Below are 27,754 nucleotides of genomic sequence, written 5' to 3'. Positions count from 1 at the left end.
AAAAAGGCACTGTCAGGAATATGAAGAGTAGAGTTACATATCAAGAGATTTTGAAATTGGGCTCTGTGTGTAAAATCTAGCACTCAAGAAGGTATAGAAATGACTCTTAAGTGGGCTGTCTAGGCTAGCAGACTGGCATAATAGTTTTTATTGTGTATTAGAGAACAGTAAAAAATGTGAGTGGCTTGGATCACAAAGATACAGCTTAAGACAGGAGTTTATATTGAGGAGAGCAGAAAACTGGGTAGGAAATGACTACTGTCTACTTCTGAGTAACAAATACTGGAGAAAATTTGATAACCTCTCCAAATTATAGTAATGCTATTGAATCATACTCAGGGTCATGCTGTTGGGCTCGTGGATTTTGTTTCTTCCCTGTATAAAGGTTTAAAGCATAGGTCTGTCAGTGATATTTCTTTTTAACTGAATTCTGTTAGCTACAGTCAGTATGGATGCTTGTTAATGGCTCTAAACTACATCTGTTCCCCTTGCCAATGACTTCCCTGTTTTTGCTGCTGTTTGTTGGGCTGTCAGTTCAGTAATGCATGTCTCTGACTGCAGCCCTGGTAGGTTCAATGCATTTTGTATAGATTTAGAGAGGACTTGAGAGGAACAAATCTGTTCTTAGAAGTGGCTTTTTAAAGGCTATGCCTTACTATATAAAACGAATGCAGCCAAGGTCTGACTGCACTGATGTGTGCTGAAACAGGTGTACACATCAGTTTTTGAACTTCCACTAGGGAGAATCATTAAAATAATCTGTAGGTCAACTAGTGTCAGTCAAAGAGAAGAAAGAGTGGAACGTGTTCCTCGCCATGTCTGGCATTTGTAGCTCTACCAATTCTGAGGCAGCCGCTATAGAGCAATTACTGCATAAGTTTCAGGATTAAGTTGGAAAACTTTCAAAACTTTGCAAGGAGGAATTAAGCCTATATTTGGTGTGTTAGAGTTTTTAAATTAGGCTCATATGCTCCAGAGTACAAGCTTGTTTTGCATGATGTTCTGCTATTGGAGCATGGCTTGCCTAGGCATGAAGCCCTGGCATGAAGGGCACTAGAATAATTTGGATATTAGGAGAACCAAATGGTGACACAGTGGATGTTCATTTATGCATAGTCTTGCTTGCACGACTCCTCTGAAGAGGCTGAAGCAACCCAACAGAAACAGCATTAAAGGAGAGCAGTTAACCTCCCCAAAAATGGAAACAGTAAATGCAATGACAAAAGATATTTTTTCTTCCTTGGTATTTTCAGATTGTCTCTTTTTGCCAAACAGATGAATTTCTGATGTTGGCATAAGAGTTTCATATGCAAATTCTTAAGTTACTTGAAAAATACAGTGTAAATTATGCAGACTGGCCTGTCAGTATGCCTCAGCTCTGAGGATGCAGTTTTCAGGCTTATTTGTCCCTCGGTGTCTATTGGGATTTCATACTTTCTTTTCAGGACATATAATTGTTGGCATAATTCTCCTTCTTGACTTCTGTTACTGGTTTAAACCAGATGGGCCACAGGCAATTAGTTTGGCTTCATGAAAACAGTGTAGGCTACTTCGTGACAAGAACAGAACCCGTGTTTCTCTCTATTTGAAGAGAAAGTACTGCGAAGACAACAGCTGGGATGGGATATGTATATTAAGGAAGAGTGCCAGCCCTCAATGCTCTGCAAAAATTTCATTTGGTACACGGACGCAATTTTGTTTCCTGATGAAAATACAGCAAGTTTTTACTTGTCAGTCTGTTACCATTTACAGTCCCCTAGTGTAGTAATGCTAATAAAATCAGACATGTTTGTGTTTTTAGGGTGCGTTTGGTAGAGATATTTTTTTATTTTAAATTGTGATCTTTTCTGTGGACAACTGACAGATAGCCCTCATGCTCTTTGAAGGCATCTGAATTTTACAATCCTTATCATGAAATTAGTGCACCAGCCAGAGACAGTTCGTAAGTAGGGTTGCAGGGGTTTTTTTCTGAATTTAAGCTACTGTTCTGAGTAGTAGACAGTAGTATTGGAAGGTGCATTATCCGAAGGCAAAATAAACCATAGCTTGGTGACTTTTGATAGAAGTTTTTCTGACAAGCTGTTAAAATCTACCAATGAATGAGTGTTGCTACTTCCAGACTACCTGCACCATTAGAAGTTTCTCCCTAATGCCTAGTCCAGGCTTGCTAAAGTAATTATCTTGGGATATTCAGACTGTTCTAACTCATTAGAAATTAACTGCTAAATTGTTATATTTCCATTAAAATCCCCCTTTTTTTTTTTGATTTGCTCATTCTTTCAGAATTTTTATCTCTTGGGATGATGTATGAAATTGGGAGAGTGTTCTGAGAGTAGAACCAGATAAAAAGCCACAACTGGAAGAATCACAGAATCACAGAATGTTAGGGATTGGAAGGGACCTCAAAAGATCATCTAGTCCAATCCCCCTGCTGGAGCAGGAACACCTAGATGAGGTTACACAGGAAGGCATCCAGACGGGTTTTGAATGTCTCCAGAGAAGGAGAATCCACAACCTCCCTGGGCAGCCTGTTCCAGTGTTCCGTCACCCTCACTGAGAAGAAGTTTCTTCTCAAATTTAAGTGGAACCTCTTGTGTTCCAGCTTGAACCCATTACCCCTTGTCTTACTGTTGGTTGTCACCGAGAAGAGCCTGGCTCCATCCTCGTGACACCCACCCTTTATATATTTATAAACATTACTGAGGTCACCCCTCTAGTCTCCCCTTCTCCAAGCTAAAGAGACCCAGCTCCCTCAGCCTTTCCTCATAAGGGAGATGCTCCACTCCCTTAATCATCTTTGTGGCTCTGCGCTGGACTCTCTCCAGCAGTTCCCTGTCCTTCTTGAACTGAGGGGCCCAGAACTGGACACAATATTCCAGATGAGGTCTCACCAGGGCAGAGTAGAGGGGAAGGAGAACCTCTCTCGACCTACTAACCACCCCGCTTCTAATACACCCCAGGATGCCATTGGCCTTCTTGGCCACAAGGGCACAGTGCTGGCTCGTGGTCATCCTGCTGTCCACCAGGACCCCCAGGTCCCTTTCCCCTGGGAAATGTGAGCAGTGGTGATTGCACTGGTTTTACGGAGTTACCTTTCAGTTTAATTTTTATTTCTGTTTTACAAGGAATGGGACTTTTGTACAGATTGTAAAAATAAATAGATATATTATATATAATACTAACTTGGAATTTGTTATTTGTTTCTCCTGCAACAAACTCACCTCAACACTATGGTTCAGTGGACTAACACTTTTGCTTTTGCAATGTACAGTCCCTGATTTGTCATATTGATCTGGATTTATAGGCTACAAAATCAGATACTGTGTTGAGGCTCCAATTTAACAGAGATTTGGATTATATCATTGTATGCAATTCTTCAGGACTTGCAACGTTTTGTCTTTAGAAAGGAAATAGAGAAAAAGAATGCTGTGTTACAAATGCTTGTGAATGTATTTGAATAACAAGCATGCGCATTTTACAAAATGCTTAATGAGTCACATCCATTTCTGTAAATGCCTTAATACATTGTCTTCAAGGATGTGCTCACTGAGGGAGAGAGGAGATCATACTGTTCTTTTTAAAATCTCTGATCAACTGCATGGAATTCAGCCCCCACTCTGTATTAAAGATGTTTTCATCTGTCTGAGAATCTCTGGGTTTTGGTTATTCAGTGTGGGCATGTACTTTTTTTGACAGCAATAATTAAATCTGTCATTGTTGTTCATAGCTTTGAATAGGGGTATTGTGTCAAGGTCTTATTGTTGACTTGCCTGCTTGATCCAATACTAATGCACACAGACCTTAATCCTATTTTTAGCACGATTTCTGAGGAAACAAGGTGTCTGTAAGCTTTATCTGTTCTGTTCTTCATCTCTCAATGAAAGCTTTTTTAGTATTTGACCAGTTTCAAACAAAATTGACATAGACACAGAGTTTTAATAGGCAGTTGTCTACCTCTTCATGAAAATAGGCAGCTGGATGGATGAAGGTGACCCACCTTTTTTCCCAAGACCTGGCAGTGAGGAGGCATTGTAAATGGAACATCTGTAAGACACCAGAGAATCCAGGTGCAAAACACCCACAGAAACCAGGATCTGCTTAGAGCTGTTTTCTAAATACTGATAGTGGAGAATTACTTCAGTAGCTGTCATCCTTACAGAGTTTTAGAAAACCTAAAATGACATAGGGTAGTTACAAAACTACCAAGAGGATTTTTCCTGAAAAGAAAATGGTATCAGATTTAACTTGTTCCTGCATTTGACTGCTTCATTATCAATGTCTATAATTGTGGATGCACAGAATACAGATTTTAGCTTTCTCCTAGTTGCTGTGGAACAGACTGGATGCAGGAAGAAACGGTGAATTTTTATTCAGTGATTGTGTGTTAACTGAATTCAGTGGTCTGTGTTCATAAAATGCAGTAGCATTATACTTTAGTGCAGCTAATTGCAAGGAGCTATGAAAACCAATAATATCTGATGGTGAAGAAAGATGGGAGAAGGGAAGATCGGCAAACAGTTGCTTTACAGAGAAAACAGAATTATGCACAACAAGAAAATTAAGTCATGACTGAGAAGATGACTTCTGAAATAGATGTGTACAGGAGACAGGAAATCAGTCAGTTTTTCATTATCAAGGACTATTCAAAGATGTGAGGATACAGAAAACTTCTCTTTTGTAAGGGAGGGAGAAGGGGATGTAACCAAACAAGAATACAGTTCGAACTTGCAGGAATAGCAGTCAGTTACAAGACCTTTTTTTTTCCCTTATTTCATTTTGAGAGTAGTCATAGTGACACAAGAAATAATTGAGAATATAGATTCATTTGAAAAATAAATGAAAGTGGCTTGCATGCATGAAGTATTTTTTCTAGTGTTTCAATATGAAAGACTACAAAGTCAAAGCCTTACAGAAATACTTATCAGTAAAGCACTAATGGGAATTTTGATACATATAACCATATGCTATTTGGAAGATTCAGGTAATAGACATTCTAGGCTATGAAACAAACTCCCCTGCACTTATTGTAGATGTGAAAGTATACAATGGTAAAAAGGGACTGTGAAATTCTAAGCTGTGTATACAGAAATACCAAGGAAAACAGGTGATTTCTTCTAAGTCTTTAATGTTGTCCCCGTAATAGTTTATATATGCATATATATAGATAGCAGTGTGCTGTTGGAAAATACTGACAAATTGTTGGGAATATGTGCAAATGAGACCTATGCTCTCAGGGTAATAGTTGTTCTTGCTGTGTTGTCTAGCAGAAATTTGGGTCAGGAGCCTACAAATGAAAATGATGAATCTCTCAACAAAGTGAAGGAGCCAAGAAGCTCAAGTCAAAAGTCAAGAAGTCAAGTCAAAAGTGACATAACTAAGAATGGGAAGAAATTAATACTGGGCTATGTAAACAAGGTTTCAGCAGGAAAGTCAGTATTTTATCCAAGAAAATGCATCTCTTAAAAGTGTGTGGGGGAAGCTTTGTCACATCTCAAGGTGATGGGCTGGTCTAAAGCAAAAGTTTTGATGTGTCTCAGGGACAGCTGTTCTCTGTACAAGAAAAGCAGTGTGTCACCCCTTAGAAATATTTGTCTTAAACATTGTGCTCAAAAAGTAGAGTATTTTTTCTCTCAGTAACTCAGTGATTCCCTATAAAGGGACAATAAAAATAGAACAGAATATTTTCCATTGAAAGGCACCTACAACAATCATCTAGGCCAACTGCCTGATCAATTAACGGCTGACCAAAAGTAAAAGCATACAATTAAGGGCATTTTCCAAATGCCTCTTAAACACAGGCTTGGGACATTGACCAACATTCTAGGAAGCCCGTTCCAGTGTTTTCAATACAGATTCACAATACCAAACTTCCAGAGAGTGGTCCAGAGAGCACCCTGTCTGTTAAGAAATGCATCATAGTGTCAAGTGTAAACCTCCCCTGACACAGCTTTGAACCATTCCCAGGTGTTCTGCGACTGGATCCCAGGGAGAAGTGCACCTCCCTCTCCACATCCCCTCCTCAGGAAGCTGTAGAGAACAATGAGGTCCCTCCTCAGCCTCCTTTTGTCCAAAATAGACAAATCTGAAGTCCTTAACCACTCCTCTTAGGACATTCCTTCCAGCCCTTTCATCACCAGTTTGTTGCCCTCCTCTGGACACATTCAAGGACCTTCACATACTTCTTAAACTGTGGGGCCCAGAACTGCACTGTACTCAAGATGAGGCCACACCAAGGCTAAACACACGGGATAATCACCTCTTATGCCTGGCTGGTTACGCTGTGTTTGATGCACCCAGGATGCGCTTTGCTCTCTTGGCTGCCAGGGCACACACTGCTGACTCATATTGAGCCTGTTGTCAGCCAGCACAAGCACCTAGGATAATGTCCGATACACATCATGACCAACATTATATTGAGACTTTAGCTGAAATGAATGATTTGTTGTATATATAGTATTGGAGGTGTTTTTACTGCATTTAAAGTGCCATAAATTTCATCTCTGTGGTGAATTTCTCCCCATGGAGCAACTTTTACAGTCCATATAGATGCAGATTTTGTCAAGATTAGATGGACATTTCCAAACCTGAATAGTTGGGGGTTTTGCTAGTATTTAATAAGTTTCAGACTTAACTATGTTGAACAGTGAAATAAGAATCACCTAAGAACACTAGTGCATTTGAGCAGAATGTTAAGGAAACTGAATGACATTTGCTTAAGGTATTGAGTTAGAAAAATACGAATGCAAATATCATATGAAGTGTCTGCCTCTTAGAACAGCAATAAAAAGGATTTAGTATAAGCTAACACTAAAAAAATACCCTTTTCTGCTTAAATTTACTTGTTGAATCCAAATTGTTTCATATTTATGGTACATATTGCATAATTTCAGTATATTTTAGGCCAATAGGAGCAGGTTTCTTTAAACAGCATATTTCTCTTTTATTCAATGTTCAACTTCACTCTTTTAATAAGTACATTTGTTAGACTCCAAACGAGATGTAACTTCTGAATGGTGACTTATGGTGAACTCAAAGCAAATGAAGCAGTTCAGAGGTCAGGGCTGCTTGCATGTGAAGAGACTTTTCAGCTATGTTAAATAATATGCTTTTCCTATTATTCATGTTCACACCCTTGACTTCTGTTCTTTCACGTTTGTGATATTGATAGTGAGCAAATAAAATCACCAAGTTTTTGTCATCTGACAATTAAATAACAAGCCGTCTTTAGCATGTATGTTGTACAATGCTAATAAATGATGATGAAGTTTCTGCCACTTCACTGAATATTTTGGAAATTATATTCAAGGCTTAGAAGAATTACAGGCTTTTGGATTAGAATTCGAAACTTTTATTCTCATAGACTTTGCACATTTTGTGCCAAGTTTCTTGACTTTCTCCCTGTTCATTTTCCCAACCATATAGTCAGTAGAACATACCTGCCCTTGAGTTAACTTTATGATTAAATATCAGAATGATTGGAAAACCTAAAATGAGAAGCATAATAGCTGTAGAAAAATATTACGTTTTTATCCTTGAGCGCCAGTTTTCTTGACTCAGAATGATTGTGGATGATACTGGGCTGAGTGATGTGGTTGACAAGCCTGAGGGACAGGATGCCATCCAGAGGGACCTGGACAAGCTCAGGACATCGGCCCATGTGAACGTCGTGAGGTTCAACAAGGCCAAGTGCAAAGCCTGCACCGGGGTCAGGGCAACCCCCAGTATCAATACAGGCTGGGGGATGAGGGGATTGAGAGCAGCCCTGTGGAGAAGGACTTCGGGGTACTGGTAGACAAAAGATTGGACATGACCTGGCAATGTGCTCTTGCAGCCCAGAAGGCCAATTGTATCTTGGGCCTCATCAGAAGGAACATGGCCAGCAGCTTGAGGGAGGTGATTCTGCCCCTCTACTCTGCTCTGGTGAAACCCCACCTGGAGTCCTGCATCCAGCTCTGGAGCCCTTGGTACAGGAAAGACATGAACCTGTTGGGGAGGGTCCAGAGGAGGGACATAAAAATGATCAGAGTCCTGGAACACCTCTCCTATGAGGACAGGCTGAGAGAGTTGGGGTTGTTCAGCCTGGAGAAGAGAAGGCTCTGTGGAGACCTTTCAGTACTTAAAAGGGGCCTGTAAGAAAGATGGGGACAGACTTTTTAGCAGGGCCTCTTGTGATAGGACAAGGGGTAATGGTTTTAAACTAAAGGAGGGGAGATTGAGGCTATTGAGGTTGATACTCCATCCCTGGAAACACTCGAGGCCAGGCTGGACAGGGGTCTGAACAATGTGATCTAGTTCTAGATGTCTCTGCTCACTGCAGAGGGGTTGGATTAGATGACCTTTGAAGGTCCCTTCCAACCCAAACTATTCTATGATTAAAAACAAAAAAAAAAAATCTAGAGGTGTGAATCAGTAGTCTTGTTTTTGTTCCAGTGGACAGTTTCCTGAAGTGCTTGACTAGAGCAGAGTTGACCGGTGGTCCTGATTGAGCTGGTGAATGGTGCTTGTTTTCTGTGAAGAGCGATGGTGCTTTAACACTATCCATGAATGGACAAAGCATATTCATTGCCACTGGGTTTCTTCCAATTTGGAAGTGTATGACCTTGCTCCTCAGATGGCCTTCATTTGTAGTGGAAATAGTTCACTTACAAGCTTCCTTTGGAGAAAATAACAACAATATCCATTTTAACCTTTTTTTTTTTTTTAAATATTCCTTGACAGTGTATACAAAAAAAGGATGTAGAGGGCAAGTTACATATACAAATTTTATTCAAGTACTACCCAGCTTAATATAAAGCAATCCAACTTGCCTTAATATCTAATACATAATTACTTCTGCTTTTCCCTTCATGAGTAATCACAATCAATTTACTGAAAATGTGTTTTGCTGGATTGTGTGTTGGGGAATTGCTTTGCCTAGAGACATCCAAGTTGCCATGATATTGTTTCAAAGATATCTTTCATTTTTGTTATTCTTGTAGAACAACTGTAGTTTGCAATTGCAGTAAATAACAAGCAGATAACTATGGAAAAAGCTGAGGTCCAGTAATAGGTTCCAGAAGTGAAGATTTGTTTTAACCTGTTAAAACCACAGAAGAAAAGTGACAGGATTTCTTCTTAATATGATAAGTATATTACTGGTTCTGAAAACTTGAGATTTCTAGAACACCACTGTGCTTCATACTAATTACAGCTACATAGTCCAGTGTATGTTTGGTCAGATTCATTGACCTGACTTGCAAATATCATTCATGCTTTGCACCCTTATAACATGACAGGCATGTTAAGTGACTTAATCTGCCCCACTTTGTAACCTGTACTCTGTTAACCTCTTTCCTAATATGATGGAACAGAAAGTGTCATTGTAAACTGATAAATGAATGCTGTTATGCTCTGGTGATCCACTCAGCACATATTGTTCAGCTGAGAATTCACACACTGATCCAAAAGTGATAAGGTTCAGAATAAGTGATTTTTCAGTTTATTGCTTGCATGTGTCAATGAACGTCTTTTTGGGTTTTTTTACATTTAAGTATGAGTATGAGTAGTTTTAATGTGTACCTCGTCTAGACAGGGGTTAACTACTAAATTCTAGATGAAGTGGTGGTTTATATTACTGGGAAGGTCTGGATTCTTCAGTCTCTCTCCTCTGTTCTCTAGAGGAATCTTGTTCAGTCCTCTTAAGCCTACCTCTCGAATGACAGAGTTGCACCACAGAGTTTGTAGCTGTTAAACCACTTTTTCCTCTTCTCCCTCTCCCTCTTCTTCTTTCCCTCCCCCCTCTCCTCTCAATGAGCCCTGTTCTCCCAGGCTATTTAGGACAATATGCTACTTACCTACCTGTCTGTCTCATCTTAATGTGCTTCAGAGCCCTCTGGCTGAAGACATGGTTCTCCTGGCAGCACCTTCTCCTTAGTTCAGTCCCATCTTTGCAAGGTTATTAGGACTGCCTTATGTTCCCTGCTGTGCTGTGTGTGCTGCTAGTTTTAAGTTAAGATTCAGCGTTTTCAGGCAACTTGTGTGCATTATTTCAGAGTTGAATGGATGAAGGAAGTTAGTTTCCATGAGTCCAAAACCATCAAAAATACACCTCCTCACCCACAAAGCTCAGGTAGATATTAACCCAGTGCTAGATTTTGTAAATGAAGAATAAACAAAAAAAAAAAGAGGAGAAAGTAAGAATTATGTTCCATATTTCCTACGAAGATAAACAGAAGGCGTAACTAGACTTTTGTCTAGAGAAGGTCATAGAATGGATTTCTTCTTCCCCCCTAAAGGAAGAAAGAAATGAGCTTGATTTTGTCTAAAGAAAAGAGGTTTATATAGTCTTTTGCTAAAAGAAGGCAGTTGTATTAGTGTCGAGGTTTGATTGCAGGGTGACAATAAACCGTGGCAGATGTATTGTTAACCCCCTCTCCCCCCAACCTTTCCTTCTTTAGCCCCTCCCTCTCCCCCCTTCCCACTAAGGCAGGCGATTGGGAGGGAAAGAAGGACCAAGAGAAGAGAGTTGGAAAAATTAAAAAGGTTTTACTAATGCTACTAATAAAAATAGATAAAATAATACAAAATATACAAAATCAATCTTGAAAGTCCCGGCAACTGCTCCAGCAGATATAGGACTGGCACCCGAAGTCCTGGACTGGACTCTGCAGCCAACCGGAACTGGATTCAGTCTGTCACTAGGCCTCAGTTTGCAGGGACAACTCACAAGGTCCTCTCCTAATGTCGGCCATAAGGAAAAAGGGGCGAGATCCTCATGATCTCCCACTTTTATATGAAGTATCAGGTGAATGGGATGGAATACTTAGTTGGTCAGTTTCAGTTCACCTCCTGCTTGCACATCTCCTGAAATGCATCTTTATCAATGACCTTGCATACCATTGCTATGTCTACCAAAACATGTATCTAACTTTTCAGAAAACGCAGTTAATAAGAAGGCTTTAGCTGACAGGGAAATTCACTAAAAGAGAAATTTGTTTTTAACAAAATCAGGACAATTAGCCGCCTGCTTTTTAGGACTCTCTTGGAAGGGAATGAAAAGAAACCTAAGTGTTTTTCACAGGCGAGATGAAATTTCTTAAGTACAGTACAAACTGAAGTTATAGTTCTTTTTGAGATTAATAGAAAAATTACTTTTGGTTTGTATCTTTGTATTAACAGCTACACCCATCCATTTATTTAAGTATGGCTCAGATAACTTAGTTTTATAAGTATCAAAACCAGGCCAAACAATTAAGGGTTTTGTAAAAGCTTTGAATGCCATCGATTGCTACCTAAGGCAATTTGATCAGTCCACAGCCCTTTTAGTCACTACTGTAGCCATGCTGGAAATGCTTATTTGGTAAGTATGCTGTGGAAGTCTGATTCTTCAAATATTTTTTTTTCTTACACATTTATTATAAGAATGGTACTGAAGTATCTTTTTTTTGTCACCTCAGAATGAAAGATTTTTCTTACCTAATCAAATGGTATGAAACCTGAAGGAGAAAATGAGACAGGTTATCGTAGTAATTTATCTCTTCCCATTGTTTTTGTTTTAAAAGGACTAGCCAGCCAGGAATGTTCACAAAGAAAGAATTTGATCAGTTGGCTTCTGCAATAGACAGCTTCAGTCTCATGACATACGACTATTCAACACCACAACGGTAAGACTCTGTCTAAAATTCGAAAAAGATTGCTGATGGAACTGATTCCCAGTTAAGTCACTATTAGATCTACAGTATGAATTCATTTTTTAGTAAAGTGGATAGTGTGTTTTAACTGTATCAGATACTGAAGTTCTGGATTAGTATTTAGGATAGGTGATTTTTGAACAAGCCAATAATTCAGAACATTTTTAACAGTAGTATATATTTGGCACCCTAATGTTGTGAAAGGCTTTTCACTCAAGCTAAAAAATTATCCCTTTACTAGTTCCCTGATACTTTATAGGTTCTAGGCCAGGTTCTTTTGGTTTTAGTTATGTAGCACAATTCTGTACATGAATAATCTAGTACATGTCATTGTTGAAAAAAATATCTTTAGAGCACAATTGGCAACTCATTTGCTTCATCCTGAGGCAAGAGACTGCCTTTTGGCGGCACTGGTAATGTGGACATGCTTTAATATGTTTTTCTGTTCTTCCGCTGGTCCCTCTGTTGTACTGATAAAGCTGCTCATGCAGGGAGCTGATCTGACTGAAAACTAACACAAAACCCTACGCATGAATATTCATTTTCAAGAACTTAACATTTTTAACTGTGTGATTGTGGAACAGCAGTGTAGTTGAGAGGTCCTTAAACTTTACAGAGACTCTTTATGTTACTGTTCTGCAAAAGCATGTTCATTTCATCTCCAAAATGCAAGTAAGGATATGCTTTTGGAATTCCTGGGAGATTCTGTATATCTTGCTTCAAGGTGGCTGTCCAGAGTTCATATTTGTGGTAAAACAGCAGATTTAGAAATACCATCTTTTTGTGTTTATTACATCACTAAAACCTTTATCACCTGTAGTATATTAGCATTCTGATAATGTCTAGACAGGTTTAACAGAAAGGAACTTCTCTCTCTTCTGAAAAGAATTTATATACCTCCTTCCTATCTCTCCCCAGGTCTCTCTCTACATCTTCAAGCCTTGCAGCCTAGGGGAGAACATAGACAGTAATGTTTACTGAAGTTATAACAGGTTTTTTTGTTACTCTCTTGCTGGAATAATGTAGCATAGATGTATCCAGTTTAGCTTTCCTCTAGGTAAATCGAACATCTATGAAGGTGAGGTGCCAAGGGCTTTTGTACAGGCTATAAAACCCATCTGGAACCCTGAATGCATTTTTAAAGACTGTGCTGTAGCCCGCATCTTTACAATGTGGCAAAGCCGCACCATGCTTTGTGTCATGTTAAAATCACAGGTTCTGTTATGGTGCAGTCACATCTTTATGCTTTCATTGGCACTTTCAGTTACTTAGACCTCACTTGGAGAGCTGCCAATCTTTTTTACTCGAAAGGAAGAGGGAAGCATTCTTGAGTTCACATCTATAGTATTTGAAAGAAACTTTTTGAGATATAGTGCTTTTAATCTGAGAAAATATTTGGTAAAAAGAGTTCGAATATTTTTTGCTTGAATTTGCTTTGAGTATATGAAATACAGAATAATAAATATGTGTTTTCACAATTTTTTTGCTTTTAAATATGAACACAATTTCTGGCAACATTCCTATATTGTGTCAGCACATTGAGTTTCAATGGTACAGATATCCCGAAGGCTTTGAGGCAAATAATTAGAAGGAAGTAGAAGATGTTGATATTTGTAAGACTAAAATATGCTTTTCCTTTTATCATGTTAGTGAGTGTTTGTGATAAGGCCTGCTCTCCTCTCTGATGAGATGTGAGTAGAATGAGCATGATATTCTGATACTAAATGTATGACAATTGAATTACTCTGTGTATTAAGGCTCTCCTATTTTTCCTAACGTAGCTTTTTGTTAGATAATTGCCTGTTAAGGGTTTTATCCATAAGTAAGTGTTAAACAATCGTTGGAACGTGTCTTGATTAGCAGTAACTGATTTTACAGTTTTTTCTGTAAGTAAATAGTGGATTTTGACCCATTATGTTGTGCTAAAACATTGAGGATGGTATTGGAAAACAACTGAGTTCGTACAGAGTTTTGATTTATCATGTGGACATTCTGCCAGATCCAGTGGCAGTGAAAATGTGCTAACTGGAAACCTTTTCTTACCCACTGTAAGAAGTTTTGTGTCCCTTCACCTTAGAAATTAATTACAAAGTCGAGAGTGGAGCAAGCATGTTTTATGCATCAGTACTTCAAGCCACTGAAGAAAGGTGCATTTAAACTTCATAGGATTGTAGGTTAACCGTCACTGATCTTTGTGTAGCATAGTTTGCTCTTGTCAATTACACTAGTCAAAAAGAGAAAGCCGAGAATGAATATGTACTGTTTCTGACAACCTGTTTCGTAATTGCCAACTTGACAGACCTGGTCCAAATTCCCCTCTTCCCTGGGTACGAGCCTGTGTTCAAGTACTGGATCCTGATTCAAAATGGAGAAATAAAATACTTCTAGGTCTGAATTTCTATGGCATGGACTATTCTGCTTTGGGAGCTTCTGGGCAGCCCATCCTTGGTAGCAGGTAAGACTTCTCTGGATAGTAAGTACTTATGTATGATATATTCTCACAGAAATGCAGATAGATGGCACAGTTATCCTGTCAGAACTCCTATGGAAAAAAGATTTGTGTAGTTTTCCCTCTTTCTTCTATCCATGTTTGTACCTGCAGTTTGCCATCTTTGTGTTAAAGTGGCCTGCAGTATTCTCTTACACTCTGTATCATTTTGAGAGTTCGTGTAGTTGACCTAAAGATTGTTTCTCTCAGCTCCTGAGGTTGTTACCTGTTACTTTGAAATTTGATATTGGTTTCAAACAGCAATATGCCACCAGGTTTCTTTTGAGTAGAAGAAAACTGCAATAGTCTTACCTGGAGACAAAAATCTTTAAGAAGATACAGGGAAGTATTCCAAAGCCAGCCTGTAATTTTGTATTGATTCTCAGAGGAAAATGGTTGTTTTAGTTTTGTATAATAACCACCTATACCAACGTTGAGCTTTGTAGAAATACAGTCAGGGTACAGTAACATCAAGCCAGAAGAAAAAGCAGGAAACACAGTGTCAATCTGTGAGAACAATCAGGTTTGTTCCGAAATTGGTTATTAATTTACAAAATAGAACAAAGCCAAGTAGAAACAAACCTGAAGTACAAGAGGTGACTACACTCACTTCACAGGTTACTAAGTTCATTACACCAGGATGTTTCAATGTAGTAACAGATTGCTTGTTGGGCATTGAAATACTATCTGAGCTGGACTGTATAAGGTAGGACCTGAATTTTTTATGTCCATACCTTCAATTACACAAACACTTTGTCATCATTGCACTTGCCTCTGCCATCTTCTTGCTTTACCTTGGCTGTTTGAAGGGATATGATACTGTAGACAGAGTTTTTTCCCAGTGCTGAATTATGTCTGAATCTGGCTGAATAACAGAAAATTACTACAGGGTGGGGAAAATAAAACCATTGTCTACAGTGAAAGATATATAATGAGTATATCAGAATGGCTTCTGTAAAGTTAGTTGTAGTGGATAGGCAGGAAAAATACTCAACAGTCAAAACATTGTTAATTTACAGGCCTGTTTTTACAAGCTCAGTACAATTAGTGTAGCTTCACTGTAATAGTTACAGCACCTTTTGCAGGTAGGAGTGTAGCACTATCTAGCAGAATAAAAGGATCTCGCTTTTTTCCTGAACTGCAACTTTTGGAATGAAGTTTCTGCTTGAAAACATACTTCACACTAGGATGGCATCTGCCTTTACTTTTTATAGATTCTTCTGGCCTATATTATAGTATAAATTCGTGTTGCTTTTTAATTAATGGCAAAAAGAGTCATGTACAATTAATCTAACTTTTACCAAAAGAGGCTATGTTTACCTGTATGTAGGGCACTGACGCACAGTATGGGACAATATGTTTTATACAGAGAATGGTCTTTTTAAAATATTCTTCACTGACAGACTATGGTGTTGTAGTTTTGTGGATATCTACCAGCAGCAAGGTTCTGGACAAAGTCTTTAAGAGACTTTGAGTTTATACATAAAACACATTAGTTTTCAGTTTGCTGCCTTACCTATTAAATGTTGTCAATGGTTATTTTTCCAGAAATATATTTTTGAGCATGCACAGTTATGTATTAGTATTTGCTGTATATGTCATGTGTAGTATTTTAATAGTGAAATAGGTTCAAGGTAAACCAGCTTCAACATTAGGCCAAGCTTCTGACATGAGGAAAACAGAAAAAAGGTTGTTAGTGTAAAATAAGCTTTCTGTCACTTAATTGGTAATAGGCTGTTTGTAAGGAAGTCATAGTTTCTAGCATCTGTGAGTCTTTGAAAACTATAGCTATCACATCCAGTTGAATCCCAGAATATGGACAGCTTCTTCAGAGATGCTCTCCCTCCCTCCTATTTCATTATTAATATTCTGGCTACATAAGGCTTTTTCATTCTCTAATAAGAAACATGGCTGAGGCTGATCCTATTGCTTCTCATTTTTGTATTTGCTTCATGCTACATAAAAAGGCTGCTCAGAAGCTGTGTCCAGTGTAGAAGTGGATGGCTTGAATATTTTTTTCTTTCACCTTGGCTCCTTAGTGAATTTGAGCTTCTGGTTTCTTGGTGACTGTAATCCAGTGTTAGTAATGACCTGTAAAAAGTGATGAACGATTGAGTCATGGCTCCTTTAAGGCACCCTCCATATGTTGTAGTGATAGTGGAGTTAAGCTAAAGTACTGGTATTAAAATGAATTTTAAATCTAATCAGTTAAGTGCAGTATGGTGGGTATCCACTTTTTTTGTTGTAGGTTTCTCTTCAGGTTTTTGCATCTGAAATTTACTTCATGTACAGGTCTCCAACATGCCAGTGCTCCTTGGCACACTGTGAAGTGCACACTGTCTTGTTGAACCATATTCATTGGAAGAATCTGATCATATCTAATAAGACAGCTGGAGAATTTTAAGCTTCAGTGGCAAAATATATATTCTCAAGTTTTTTGATGTAAAGGTAGTATGCATTTGAATTGATTATTAATATAGCATATATATAGGATTACATGCAGAGTGCAGAAACCTTTGCCGATCTCATGTTTGAGTTTTTCTTTAGGATAAAAATTATGTGATGGAAATAAGCTCTGAACATAGATAGCTTTCATTCACTGAATATTTTTTTAGTCCAGAAGTTCATAAAATAACTTCCAATAGAATTCCTATTTGCATAAAATATTATGTGGCAGTGGTTTTTTAATTGCAGAATGTAATCTAAAGGTAGAAGTGTACTTGGTTACCATTTTGCTGAAAAAATACACAACCTTTCCATGTAATATCCTTTTTCATTTGTAGGCACCATAAAAAGTAATATGTATATATGTGTGTGTGCTTGTGTACACATATATATCAGGATTAAATGAAATTAAAACAATTTTTCTTTTACAGCACAATGTAGTTTGTGCTTGAGTGGTGTTACAAGAGGAGCTGTTTTCTGCCCTCTGACTGTGAAGAATCAGGTGTCTGAACTGCTAAGATGCAGTCATTAAAACTTACCGCTGTATTAAAATCCTGTCAGAACATAACCATCTGGTGTTTCTGACTTGCTGCTCTAATGATCAGTTTGTTACAGTGTGTCCTTTGTTGATACCACAACCTGACAGCATTTCTTCTTCACCTCAAAAGTGTGTGTCCTGGGTAAATAATTATTCAGTATACCCTGAAGCTTAAGAAATTGTTTAGCCTTTCTGCAGAATTTTTACCTTTGAGTCCTTTTTGAGGCCTTTAGTAGGTCAGCAAGCCCCTCTATCGCACAAGCTTCTTACTTCCAACGTAGTTTCTTCACCTTTAGCAACCTACTCTTAGGAATCTGTCTTAATCATTGGAACATTGTATTTCAGTTGCAGTAATACCCATTGTTTCCTTTTGCCTTCTCATGGGAGGTTAGACAGCAGTGCAGTGATGTTTTCTGTTTCATGCCGTCTAATATCTGTAGTCTTTATGACCTGGGCCAAAAAGGGAACTGAGAAACTTCATTGTGGGCTGTGAATTACAAGCAATGTAAATCAAAGGCTATGTTATGCCAATGGTGCCACTTAGGTTTATTCAGCCTTCTTTATTGAGTACATCCCTGCTAAGTTTAATATGTTAAAGACATTCTGTCCTATTTTTTTTTTTTGGGTAGTGTTGATAGAGGGAAGATTCATCTCTGATGTTCCACCCAGCTGTATATAACTTTGGAATATAATCTGCGTCCAAGCTGCTTTTGTTCCAAATATAGCTGTTGAAAACAGATATGTGAATAACTCCATTGCTGTGAGAAAATGCCGTGTGTGCTTACCTTTTATTGAAAGGCATCCAAATATGGATTTTTATGTTAATTTTTTGAACACTTAAGAAGGCTGATATAATAAATTGCTAGTTGAGAAAAGGGGAGAAACTAATTTGAAAATGCATTGTACAGCTCAGAGATCGAAAATAAGATTACTTGCAAGCTACCTGAGGATGCAGAGTTCTACTGAGAATTTTATTGGCTGCCTGCCATTCTGTAAATAGCAGATAATAAGAAGTGGTACTTAGAAACAATTAGAGGTGAGCTTTTTCCCTGAGTTACCAGGTCAGTGCCTTTATTAGCAGCAATTTAAGAACATTTGGGTCAGCTGTGACTCATTATTTTGTCTTACAGAAGGTAGCAAAAAACTCGTGCAAGGGATGCTTTTACTCTTCAAGTTAAAGGCTTTTACAATGTTTCTCTTCATGCTGTAATTCAGAATTTGCATTACTTCTCTGCATAGCAGGATTCTGTCTCCTGATTTAATCCATTTTGCTCCTAGTTTATGTAACATTGGGGAGATACTAATATTTCAAATAAACCAATGGACCAATTAGCTCTGTAGGACTGAACATCCTCTTGATCTGTTGTTCACCTCTCTGCTTCATTGGCGAAAGTGTTAAGCTCTTTCTTCTTAAGTTGTACAGCTGGATCAGATGGTAAAATCATGGCAGTGATAGGAGGAAGTTACAATTGGGCCTGCAATTGGAAAGAAGTCATTTCTGTATTACAAATATCTAAATAATTCAGGAGTGTTTCAAGAGGTTTATTCTATTAAAATCCCTCTGGGTTATTCTATTATGTGTGGCTTCCATGGTACATTTGTGTCTCCTTCCCTTTAGGAATGGAGGTGAATGTGAGCTGTTAGCTGAAAGTGACAGACTAGTTAATTCATATAAAGTAGGTAGAACATCTTATGAAGTAAAATTTTTATCATATTTCAGCTTGCCCAAGTTGTAAATACAATATTAAATACAAAAGCTATTATAATTGGGTTTTATTTTTGAAATAACTGAAAGGTGGTTTGTGTTTATTAGGCACATGATTAGTTCTGAAATTCAGTTGTACAATGGCATACTGGCTGTGGGTGAGTGTGTATATCTCGGTGCATCTGTTTTAAAAAAATTAGTCATTGTGATGCACATTTTAGATGGTGGGCATATTGCTGTGAAATGTGCTCTTCTCTGTCTCTCGGGATCTTTTTTGACAGTAAATTTGCTATAGGCAATATTTACCCAGTCAAATGTTGACAAAATAATTATATAGTTCTTTACTGTCTCATTGTTATACTCTAACCATTAGAAGATAGCATGATGGAATTGGGAAAAAATACTTCCATGGTTTAAAACAAAGGGAAGAAAAGAAACCTTTACGGTAAGTTACATTTACTTATGTTCATAGATTTGCATGTGAGTGTCTCCACCAAGTGTAAAGTGAAGTGAAAGAAACTCATTGCTTTGGGATTAGGCTTGTGAGATCACTAGTGGTGGAGCTAAACCCACTGCTAGCCCCGACTGAATCTCTTCAAATATATGGTGATTAACATGAACAGGTAACATTATGTACGTATCCGGATTTCCCTGCTATCAACCGCTTAGCTCCCATTGCCACATTCTAAAAACTAAAAGTCTTGGCTCCAAGCAGCTGCATCTTTTTCCCTTATTTCTAACCTGGGAGAGTTTTTGACCTTTCCTGAGAAAAATAATACATCCTGGGGTTTTGGTTTGTTTCTTTGTGTTTATGTTTTGTTATATTTTCCCTGATTCCCCGCCCACCCCTCAACTGGTTTATGTCTAAGTCACTTTTCCTATTGGTGTCTGATGATTGAAAAATTGGGCTGGCTTGAAAAATAATGGAATACATGTATCTGAATACAGATACAGTAAGACAGGGCTTGTTTGTTTTGGAGCTTTAATAGAGCCAGAGTCTGATTGTCTGTTCCCTTCCCTATAAAATTGACAGTAATGAGATCATTTGTATTTTGTTGAAAGAGAGGCATTGTTTGATGTGTGGCGTATGCTTGGGGTTTTTTTTAACAGACAGGCTTTTCTTTTAAGTCTTTCTTTTAAGAAAGCAACTTGGAGTTTTTCTAATTCTAAACTGATTTTTCAGTCCTCATTACCTAATTTTAACATTAGACCATTCAGTGAATTGAATTGCCATGATTACTGGAGAATCAGTCAGAATTAAAACCAAGATACAACTTCCTATAGGCCTGTTGAAACTAATCTGAATATCATCAGTATAGATTTAAAAGTTGGAATTAACTTTCTTGGGAACACAAATATAATTTCAGTTTGTTGACTTTATGGGAAGACAATTATATACTCCTTCATTTTCTAAAGAGCACCACTTTCAAAGCTTCATTTCTTTAGGCTGCACCTCGAATATTGTGTTCAGTTTTGGGCCCCTTGCTACATGAAAGACATTCAGGTGCCAAAGAGAGTTCAGAGAAGGGCAACAAAGCTGGTGAAGGATCTGGAACAAAAGTCTTTTGAGAAGTGGCTGAGGGACTTGGGGTGGTTTAGCCTGGAGAAAAGGAGGCTGAGGAGAGACCTTATTGCTGTCTACAACTATCTGAAAGGAGGTTGTATAATAGCATGGAGAGTGTTGGTCTCTTCTTCCAAGTAGCAAGTCATAGGATGAGAGGAAATGGCCTCAAGTTTTGCCAGGTGAGATTTAAATTCGTAATTATGAAAAATTCTGTCACAGAAAGAGTTCTCATCACTGGAACAGGCTGCCCAGGGAAGCGGTTGAGTCACCATCCCTGGAGTTGTTTAAAAGATGTGTGGATGTGGTGATTAGGGACATGGTTTAGTGGTGGACTTAGCAGTGTTAGGTTAATGGTTGGACTGGATGATCTTAAAGGTCTTTTCCAACCCAAATGATTCTATGATTTAGCAAGCTCTGAAACTTAGGGTAGATGCTGATAAAGCACAGTTCTTTGCTTTATTTTTTCCTGATTTGCTGAAGTCATGTCTTTGTTACCCTGTTTCCCCGAAAATAAGACAGGGTCAGTATTAATTTTTGCTCTAAAAGATGCTTGCTTTTTCACATGTATAGCTGCCTGGACACTATTTAAATTGACTTTTTAAATGAACTGTAACTAGGGCTTATTTTTGGAGTAGGGCTTATATTTCGAGCATCCTCAAAAATCCTGAAAAATCATGCTAGGGCCTGTTTTCAGGGAAACAGGGTACTTGGCTATGTGTATGCTGTCAAACAAGCTGGCACAAAAGTGGTGCTGGGGACCCTTTGCTTATGCAATGAGTCTTTGAGGCTTTATACTTTGACTCTAGTCTGGTCCTGTGGACTGAAACTCAGCAGTTAGAGTGTCTCTTCTGCAGTCGTTTCATGCAAAAAAAGCTTTCATGCACTCTGAGGCTGCTCCATGATGCAGACCAAAGCATGGTGTTAGTTTTTCTTGTAAAAGCTCAATCCTGATGTGAACTCCAAGTTTGATGTAAGCAGAATCATTCAATCTAAGTGCCTCCTTTTAAACCGAAATGCCTGCTTTTAAACAGTACAATTAAAAAAAAAAATAAAGTAAAAAACCATTGATTATTCTTTGCATAAGGCAGTGGAAAAAAATCTGTAAAAATATTTTAATATTTCTCAAGGCTGGTTTTTTGTGCACAGTCCTTTCAGAGGGCAAGAATAAATGTGTGTGCTTATTACAATTCTAGAGAAAAGTAGCAGTTGCAGCAACAAAGTATGCAGGGTGATCTAAGTCCTGATCGAAGGACTTGATAACTGAGTCAAGAGCCAGTGTGGAAATATGTAAGACTTAGAATAGGCTCGGAGCCTTGAAATAATACTTACAGAAAATAGTAATAGAGCGTATAGCTACACAGTCTTTGAAAGACGTGCAAGTATATTGCACAACATTAACAGCTTTTGATTTGTGCAAACAGCTTGTTTACACTTGGAGTTATACAGCAGATGATTGAATGAGGTTTCTGCTAATAACATTCAGTAGCAGTATGAAGCCCAATAAATTTTTTTTCTTTACATTTTTATGAAATATTTCAGTATATTATCAACACTAGGAAGTAGAGGGAGGTGGGGTTTTTCCAGCCTAAATTATTCCATGCCTATTTTAGGAAAATGGATCTGGAAAAGTTGAGGAATAAATATTAGCTAAAATAGTGGTTTGATTTTGTGCTCTAAAAACAGGAGAGTTACATTTCAGAATGTTACTGGAATATAGTTCATGGCTAAAGTGGAAATCAAGGCAGACTCTGATACTTAATCTACTTTTAGGAAAAAAATACAGGCTTATGAAAATTATTACAAATGTGTTATTTGGAAACTCAATGAAATTTACAAGATTATGCCCCAAAATTAATCAGTATGTCCTAAATAGTTATCTCTGACAGTTTTATGTATGTCATTTTCATGTTTAAATCAAATGTTGTGTTTGTTACCCTATTTGAGAAAGAAACCATCTTTGAAAAAACTAAAAATCTCTCCATGTACCACATCTTTGTAAACCTTTTGCAAATAGCTTCTTCCTTTTGTTATTTACCTGCCCTTATGGTTGAGGAAGGGAAAGAAAATTCCTCTAGAATGGTATTTCATGTAAAGTTCAAGGTAGCTGTATTTTCAAGCTTAGAGCAGATATGTGGACCTCCCTGTTTATGAGTGAGGACGATGATCAGGTGATAGGGTTAAAATGGAGTCTGTGAGTTCTGTGAGCCAGTTTCTGTAAGAGTGGGGATAGTCCTACTGCCAACCTCAAATACAGGTTGTGGGTGTAGATGGCAAATGGTGCTTGTGATCTTTATAAAATTACCTGTTGAAATGGTTAAAACCCAGCAGAGATCTATCATTAGAGTTCCTTTGTATTTACCAAAATGTAGACACATCAGTGTTTTACAATTTTTTCCCGTTTGAGTGAAAGCAAAATTTCCATGAGTTCTGAGCTTTGAGTGCAAGTAACTTATTTTCTTAAGGTGTTTCCAGCAGAGAAGTAGTTGTGGGTTAGAGGTCTCTGCTTAATATGCTGATTTACTTGGAGCCATAAACCTGGAAAGGTAAAAGTCAATGAAGCTGTTACTTTCCATATTCTTGCACTGGTTTGGATCAGTTTTAATGGATTTAGATATAGTTACATTTCGCTGGATTCTACATTTTATAGTAATGAGGCACTAGACAGTTTGAGTAAACTCAATATACAAGTGGAATATATTTTGGTATTGACAGTGTGAGGGAAGTTATGATTCCTATTGGGAATAATAATCTATAGAATTGGTCCTAGATTTTAGCATTTGTGAGTTATGAGCATGTGCAGAGAAATCAATGAGACATGCATCCTTATGGAGACCTCTATGTACCACACCTGAGAAAGTAGTATGATTATTGCAGACTGGCACTACTGAGCCCTCATTAACCAGTGAATACATGATGAAAACATCATGGGGAGCATAGTGTCTCTTGCAGTTAACACTGAAATTTTGAGTTATAAATATGATATGGATGTTTCATATCACCTTGCTTGCTACTTACAAATTAAAAATCTAATTTCTTCTATATGGAGATTGCACCTTTTTTTTTTTCTTCCTTACGTCTTAGCTGAGTCCAGGCGTTTTGAAGTGTTTAGTTCACCTTGGTTTTGTTTCTGTACTTGAGTTTGCATATTGAAGGCCTCCTGAACAATTCTATTTTTGCTGATGTGTGTATCCTTGGGAAAATGAATTAGAAGACAGGGAAATAGGTTGAGTAGATAAAGAGGAATTGTAAATTGTTTGTAATTTGTAATTGCTCCTACGTTTGACCCCAGAAACCAATATTATTAGCATCTGTATGTGTAAAGTGGATATCATGTTGCAAAGTTTTGAATCTTGTGTCAATGCCTCTGTAAAGCTTACCTGAAGATGCCAATTATAAGGATTTTAGAATTATTAGTTGGTAAGGGCAGCAGACACAGTGCTTCCATTTAAATGCATAGCCAAGTATAGCAGTACATGTGTGATAATTATTCTGACTTAGAAACAATTATACTCAAGGATATTTTAGATGTTTTCTTTATTCTTCTATGCAAATCTAATCGGGAAAGAAAAATTATCAGTCTAGTGATGGAAACCGTGAGCCAAAGCCAGTTTTGTCTTAAGAATATCAATTAAAATTTAAGTCATGAAAAACTAAGGTACTTGATGAGTGTAAAGTAACTTTAGTCTCTCCTCAGATAAAAAAGCCCCATACCACTGATGGTAGTATGTCAAGCTCACAGAGAGCCCCACCAATAAATTTCAATCATATCTGAAAACCTTTTCAAAAATGAAGAGTTTTCTTCCTCCTCCTTACCCCTAGAGTTTTCTTTGAGAAAGTCCATAAAGGGAATATTAAACATAAGATATGCCCAGAACCCCATAGTTGACTGGCATAATTTATTTAGCAACTGTATTAAGAATAAGTAAAAATCTATGGGTTTTTAGAGCAGAAATCTATTAATAATATTGAATTGTGAGCTTGCCTAAAGTAAAACACTCATATTAATAATTTGCAAATAAACCATTTGCCATTAGTCTTTTGTGAAATGGTGACTATCAAGCTGCATAGTAAAGGAGTGATGGCATGCATTACTATGTACAGTAAGATCTTGCAGGATAAGTAATATTTTGTTAGAATCTGGTTTATGGTACTGTGAGAAAGAGATGTATAAATGGGATTGTATTAGGAACATAAACTTAAAATCTTTAAGTGCATTAGTAGATAGATTTCAGCAGCAGGGAGTCTGTGGCAACAGGTGAAAGAATTTGTTCTGAAGGACTACTCAGTAATCTTGTATGTGAATAAGAAAAGAAGTGATCTTTTAGCTGAAGTAAGGAAAAGTAAATGTCTTCAAAAACAGCAGTATTAATAGTTTTGGAGCATGGAAAAAAAATGTTTTCTAGAGCTGACATGTAGCCATTTGTTTCAAAAGACAGTAAAATGCATATATTGATGTGCTGTTCGGAATTGCATTCTAAATAATTTCTTTTCCATTTACTTTCTCCAAGTTGACTGCAGTTAGTTACTAGGATTCCTGTCTTAGCAATGGACATAATTTAAGATCACCCTCCTGCTCTGGCACATGTTAACAGATTCTCATTTGAAATAAGAGTGTTTCTGTTCTCATGGATCTGATGGGAAGTTATCTTTCATTCTTTGTAGAAAACCCACTGAAGCAGTGTAGTGTAATTCTGATACCTATAGAGGGTTTAAAATCTTAAGAATGTGTTATATCCAAAATGTTTTGGTTTTTTCTTTTTTTTCTACCTCCCTAGTATCGTATATTCCAAAATATGCTCACAGACCACTAGAGTAGTATTAGCTAATCTGGATCATATTTTCTGCTTGATTGTTTATATTTTGACCACTGTTCGGAATCTTTCTTGGATTCTGACTTTTTTTTAATCTGCTGTTTAAGTGTCTCTGTTCCTCCTTGCATGAGTTTGGAAACTCTGCAATTAAAATATTTTTGGCAGCTTTAATTTCTTTGGTATCTGAATTTTAGTAATAGGATGCTTCTTGTGCTGATGTATACAATGAAAGCTTTTTGTTCACAGGCTAATTAATTTATTTTCAGAGCTTATTTTCACATTAAATTTTCAGCTTGAAGTCTTTGATTTGATTGTTATTAGGAATGAGAAACACATTTTAACATTTATCTATTTTTGCATATTTTGCACATAAAGCCTGCAGCTCAGATAATCCACATCCATTGAAAACCTACTGGTTCATGAAAATGAGTCCTCAGCTGGCACAAAATCAGACATAAAGGCAAGAAGAGTAATGGGAGAGAGAAGACTTTTGAAATTAACATTCCTTCATTTATATAAATGCATAATGTGAAAAATGCTGGTATATTTATTTATTCAGTATTATTATGTCAGTTTTAAAGCTGATTTTACTTTCCACAGTCTAATTGTATTCCCTGGTAGTGAGTAATAGATAAGTTGAACTAGCAATATTTATAGAAATATGGGGAAAAAGTCCTTGCAGAAATAAGTCTGAGTCATATTAAAAAAAAAAAAAATTAGGTTGACTGTTTCTACACAGGTGCCGGACCCTGAAGAAAGAAATAAAAAACCAATAAATTATGGCGTAACTGGTAGATTATATACTTATCTACTGCAAAATGCTCAAATTCTGAATTTAACTTCTTTATAAAGTATCTCGTTTCAGTATGTGGAACATTGATTCCCTTTATGTAATCTCTTTCATGGCTGTTAAAGGTTGGAGCATCTTGCCATGTAATATGATTACCTTTTAAGTATGCATGAAACCCAAGTAGTTTTAGTATTAGGATATTAGGTGTAACATACACTGTGGATGACCATGTTATAGTGCTCTAGTGCAATGGCACAAAATGTCTTCAGTTTCCTCTGTTCTCTTTACTTCAGTGTTTTGCCATTTTATCATCATAATGTAGTGACTACTTTTCTGTAGCCTTGTTTCCAAGTTTAACAGAATAATAAAGCAATCATTGATCAATGGAATCTTTATCTGGAGTTATTTTTCCACTATTTCAACAAAAATGAACAGCTTTAAATAGTCAGTTTGTCCTGAAGTAGACATCTAATTTAAGCGATGCATTTTTGTGACCCTTGACCAGAACTTTCAAATCCCATTGCCTGAAGCTAGACTTTTAACTAGATGACCCGTCTTGCCTTTTGCACCTCCATTGAACAGTTTCTATTTATGTTTAAATATAGCTTTTATTATTCTAAGTTGAAGTTGTCCTTTAAACAACCTGACCTTGTGACGTGGGACTTTTCACCTTCAGAATGTTTTTTTTGCTGTGACTATCAGACTGAGCCTCTCTGTCTTTCACTAATGGCTACTGCCAACATGCTATGTGAGAACAGTGCTATGTAAATCATAGAATCATAGAATAGTTTGGGTTGTAAGGGACCTACAAAGGTCATTGAGTCCAACCCCCCAGCAATGAGCAGGGACATCTTCAACTAGATCATGTTGCTCAGAGCCCTGTCCAGCCCGGCCTTGAATGTCTCCAGGGATGGGGCGTCTACCACTTCTCTGGGCAACCTGTTCCAGTATTTTACCTCCCTCATTGCAAAGAATTTCTTCCTCATGTCTAGTCTGAGTCTCCCCTCCTTTAGTTTAAAACCCTTACCCCTTGTCCTGTCGTAACATGCCCTTCTCAAAAGGGTGTGTCCTCGTCCTTCTTACAGGCCCCCCCTGAAAGGCCACAATAAGATCTCCCTTGAGCCTTCTCTTTTCCAGGCTGAACAACCCCAACTCTCTCAGCCCGCTCTCACAAGTGAGATGTTCCAGCCCTCTGATCATCTTGGTGGCCGTTCTCTGGACTCTCTCAAACAGGTCCATGTCTTCCGTGTACTGAAATGTACTAAATGTTTTCCTTTCTGTGCTGGTTTTGGCTGCAATAGAGTACATTTTTTCTGTAGTAGCTAGTATGGGGCTATGTTTTGGATTTGTGCTGAAAACAGTGTTGATATTACAGGGATGTTTTTGTTATTGCTGAGCAGTGCTCACACAGAGTCAAGGCCTATTCTGCTCCTCACACCACCCCACCAGCAAGTAGGTACATTTGAACTTTGGCAAATATTGAGATTTTTGGTACAGATGAAGCATTAATTTTGATGTGCAGTTTGTGCTCTTGTAGCAATTCTGTATCTAAAATTGGAAAGTTACCACAACTTAAAAAAATCCGTGGTATGTTGTTCAGAGCAATGGTGGATATAGGTAATGCAAATTTAAATAACACTGGACTGTAATAGTATAATAAACATTTGGGTGTCATCTAGAGACCTCAACTGGACTATGCTTGTATTTTGTTCCGGGTTTTTTTGAGGTATTAGGAGAACATCTG

At 37.6% G+C, this 27,754-nt stretch overlaps 1 protein-coding gene across 5 annotated transcripts in view; it reads left to right on the top strand.

Moving 5' to 3' along the window:
• The window catches only part of CHID1 (chitinase domain containing 1), a 119,468-nt gene that overhangs the window by 36,766 nt on the left and 54,948 nt on the right, over nt 1-27,754 (top strand). For 3 of the 5 annotated variants that reach the window (XM_065636040.1, XM_065636039.1, XM_065636041.1), the window contains 2 exons: nt 11,541-11,642; nt 13,969-14,124. In XM_065636040.1, the coding sequence (XP_065492112.1) occupies nt 11,541-11,642; nt 13,969-14,124 (258 nt within the window). Of the gene's footprint in view, nt 1-11,540; nt 11,643-13,968; nt 14,125-19,218; nt 19,291-25,595; nt 25,683-27,754 lie in introns of those variants that run through there. The other 2 variants (XR_010606309.1, XR_010606310.1) reach the window with 2 other exon arrangements.

This window comes from Caloenas nicobarica, chromosome 5 (genome assembly GCF_036013445.1).
Source record: "Caloenas nicobarica isolate bCalNic1 chromosome 5, bCalNic1.hap1, whole genome shotgun sequence".
Classification (NCBI taxonomy): Eukaryota; Metazoa; Chordata; class Aves; order Columbiformes; family Columbidae; genus Caloenas; species Caloenas nicobarica.
The sequence above is the reverse complement of the archived record's forward strand: the minus strand, read 5'-3'. Positions and strand labels throughout refer to the sequence as shown.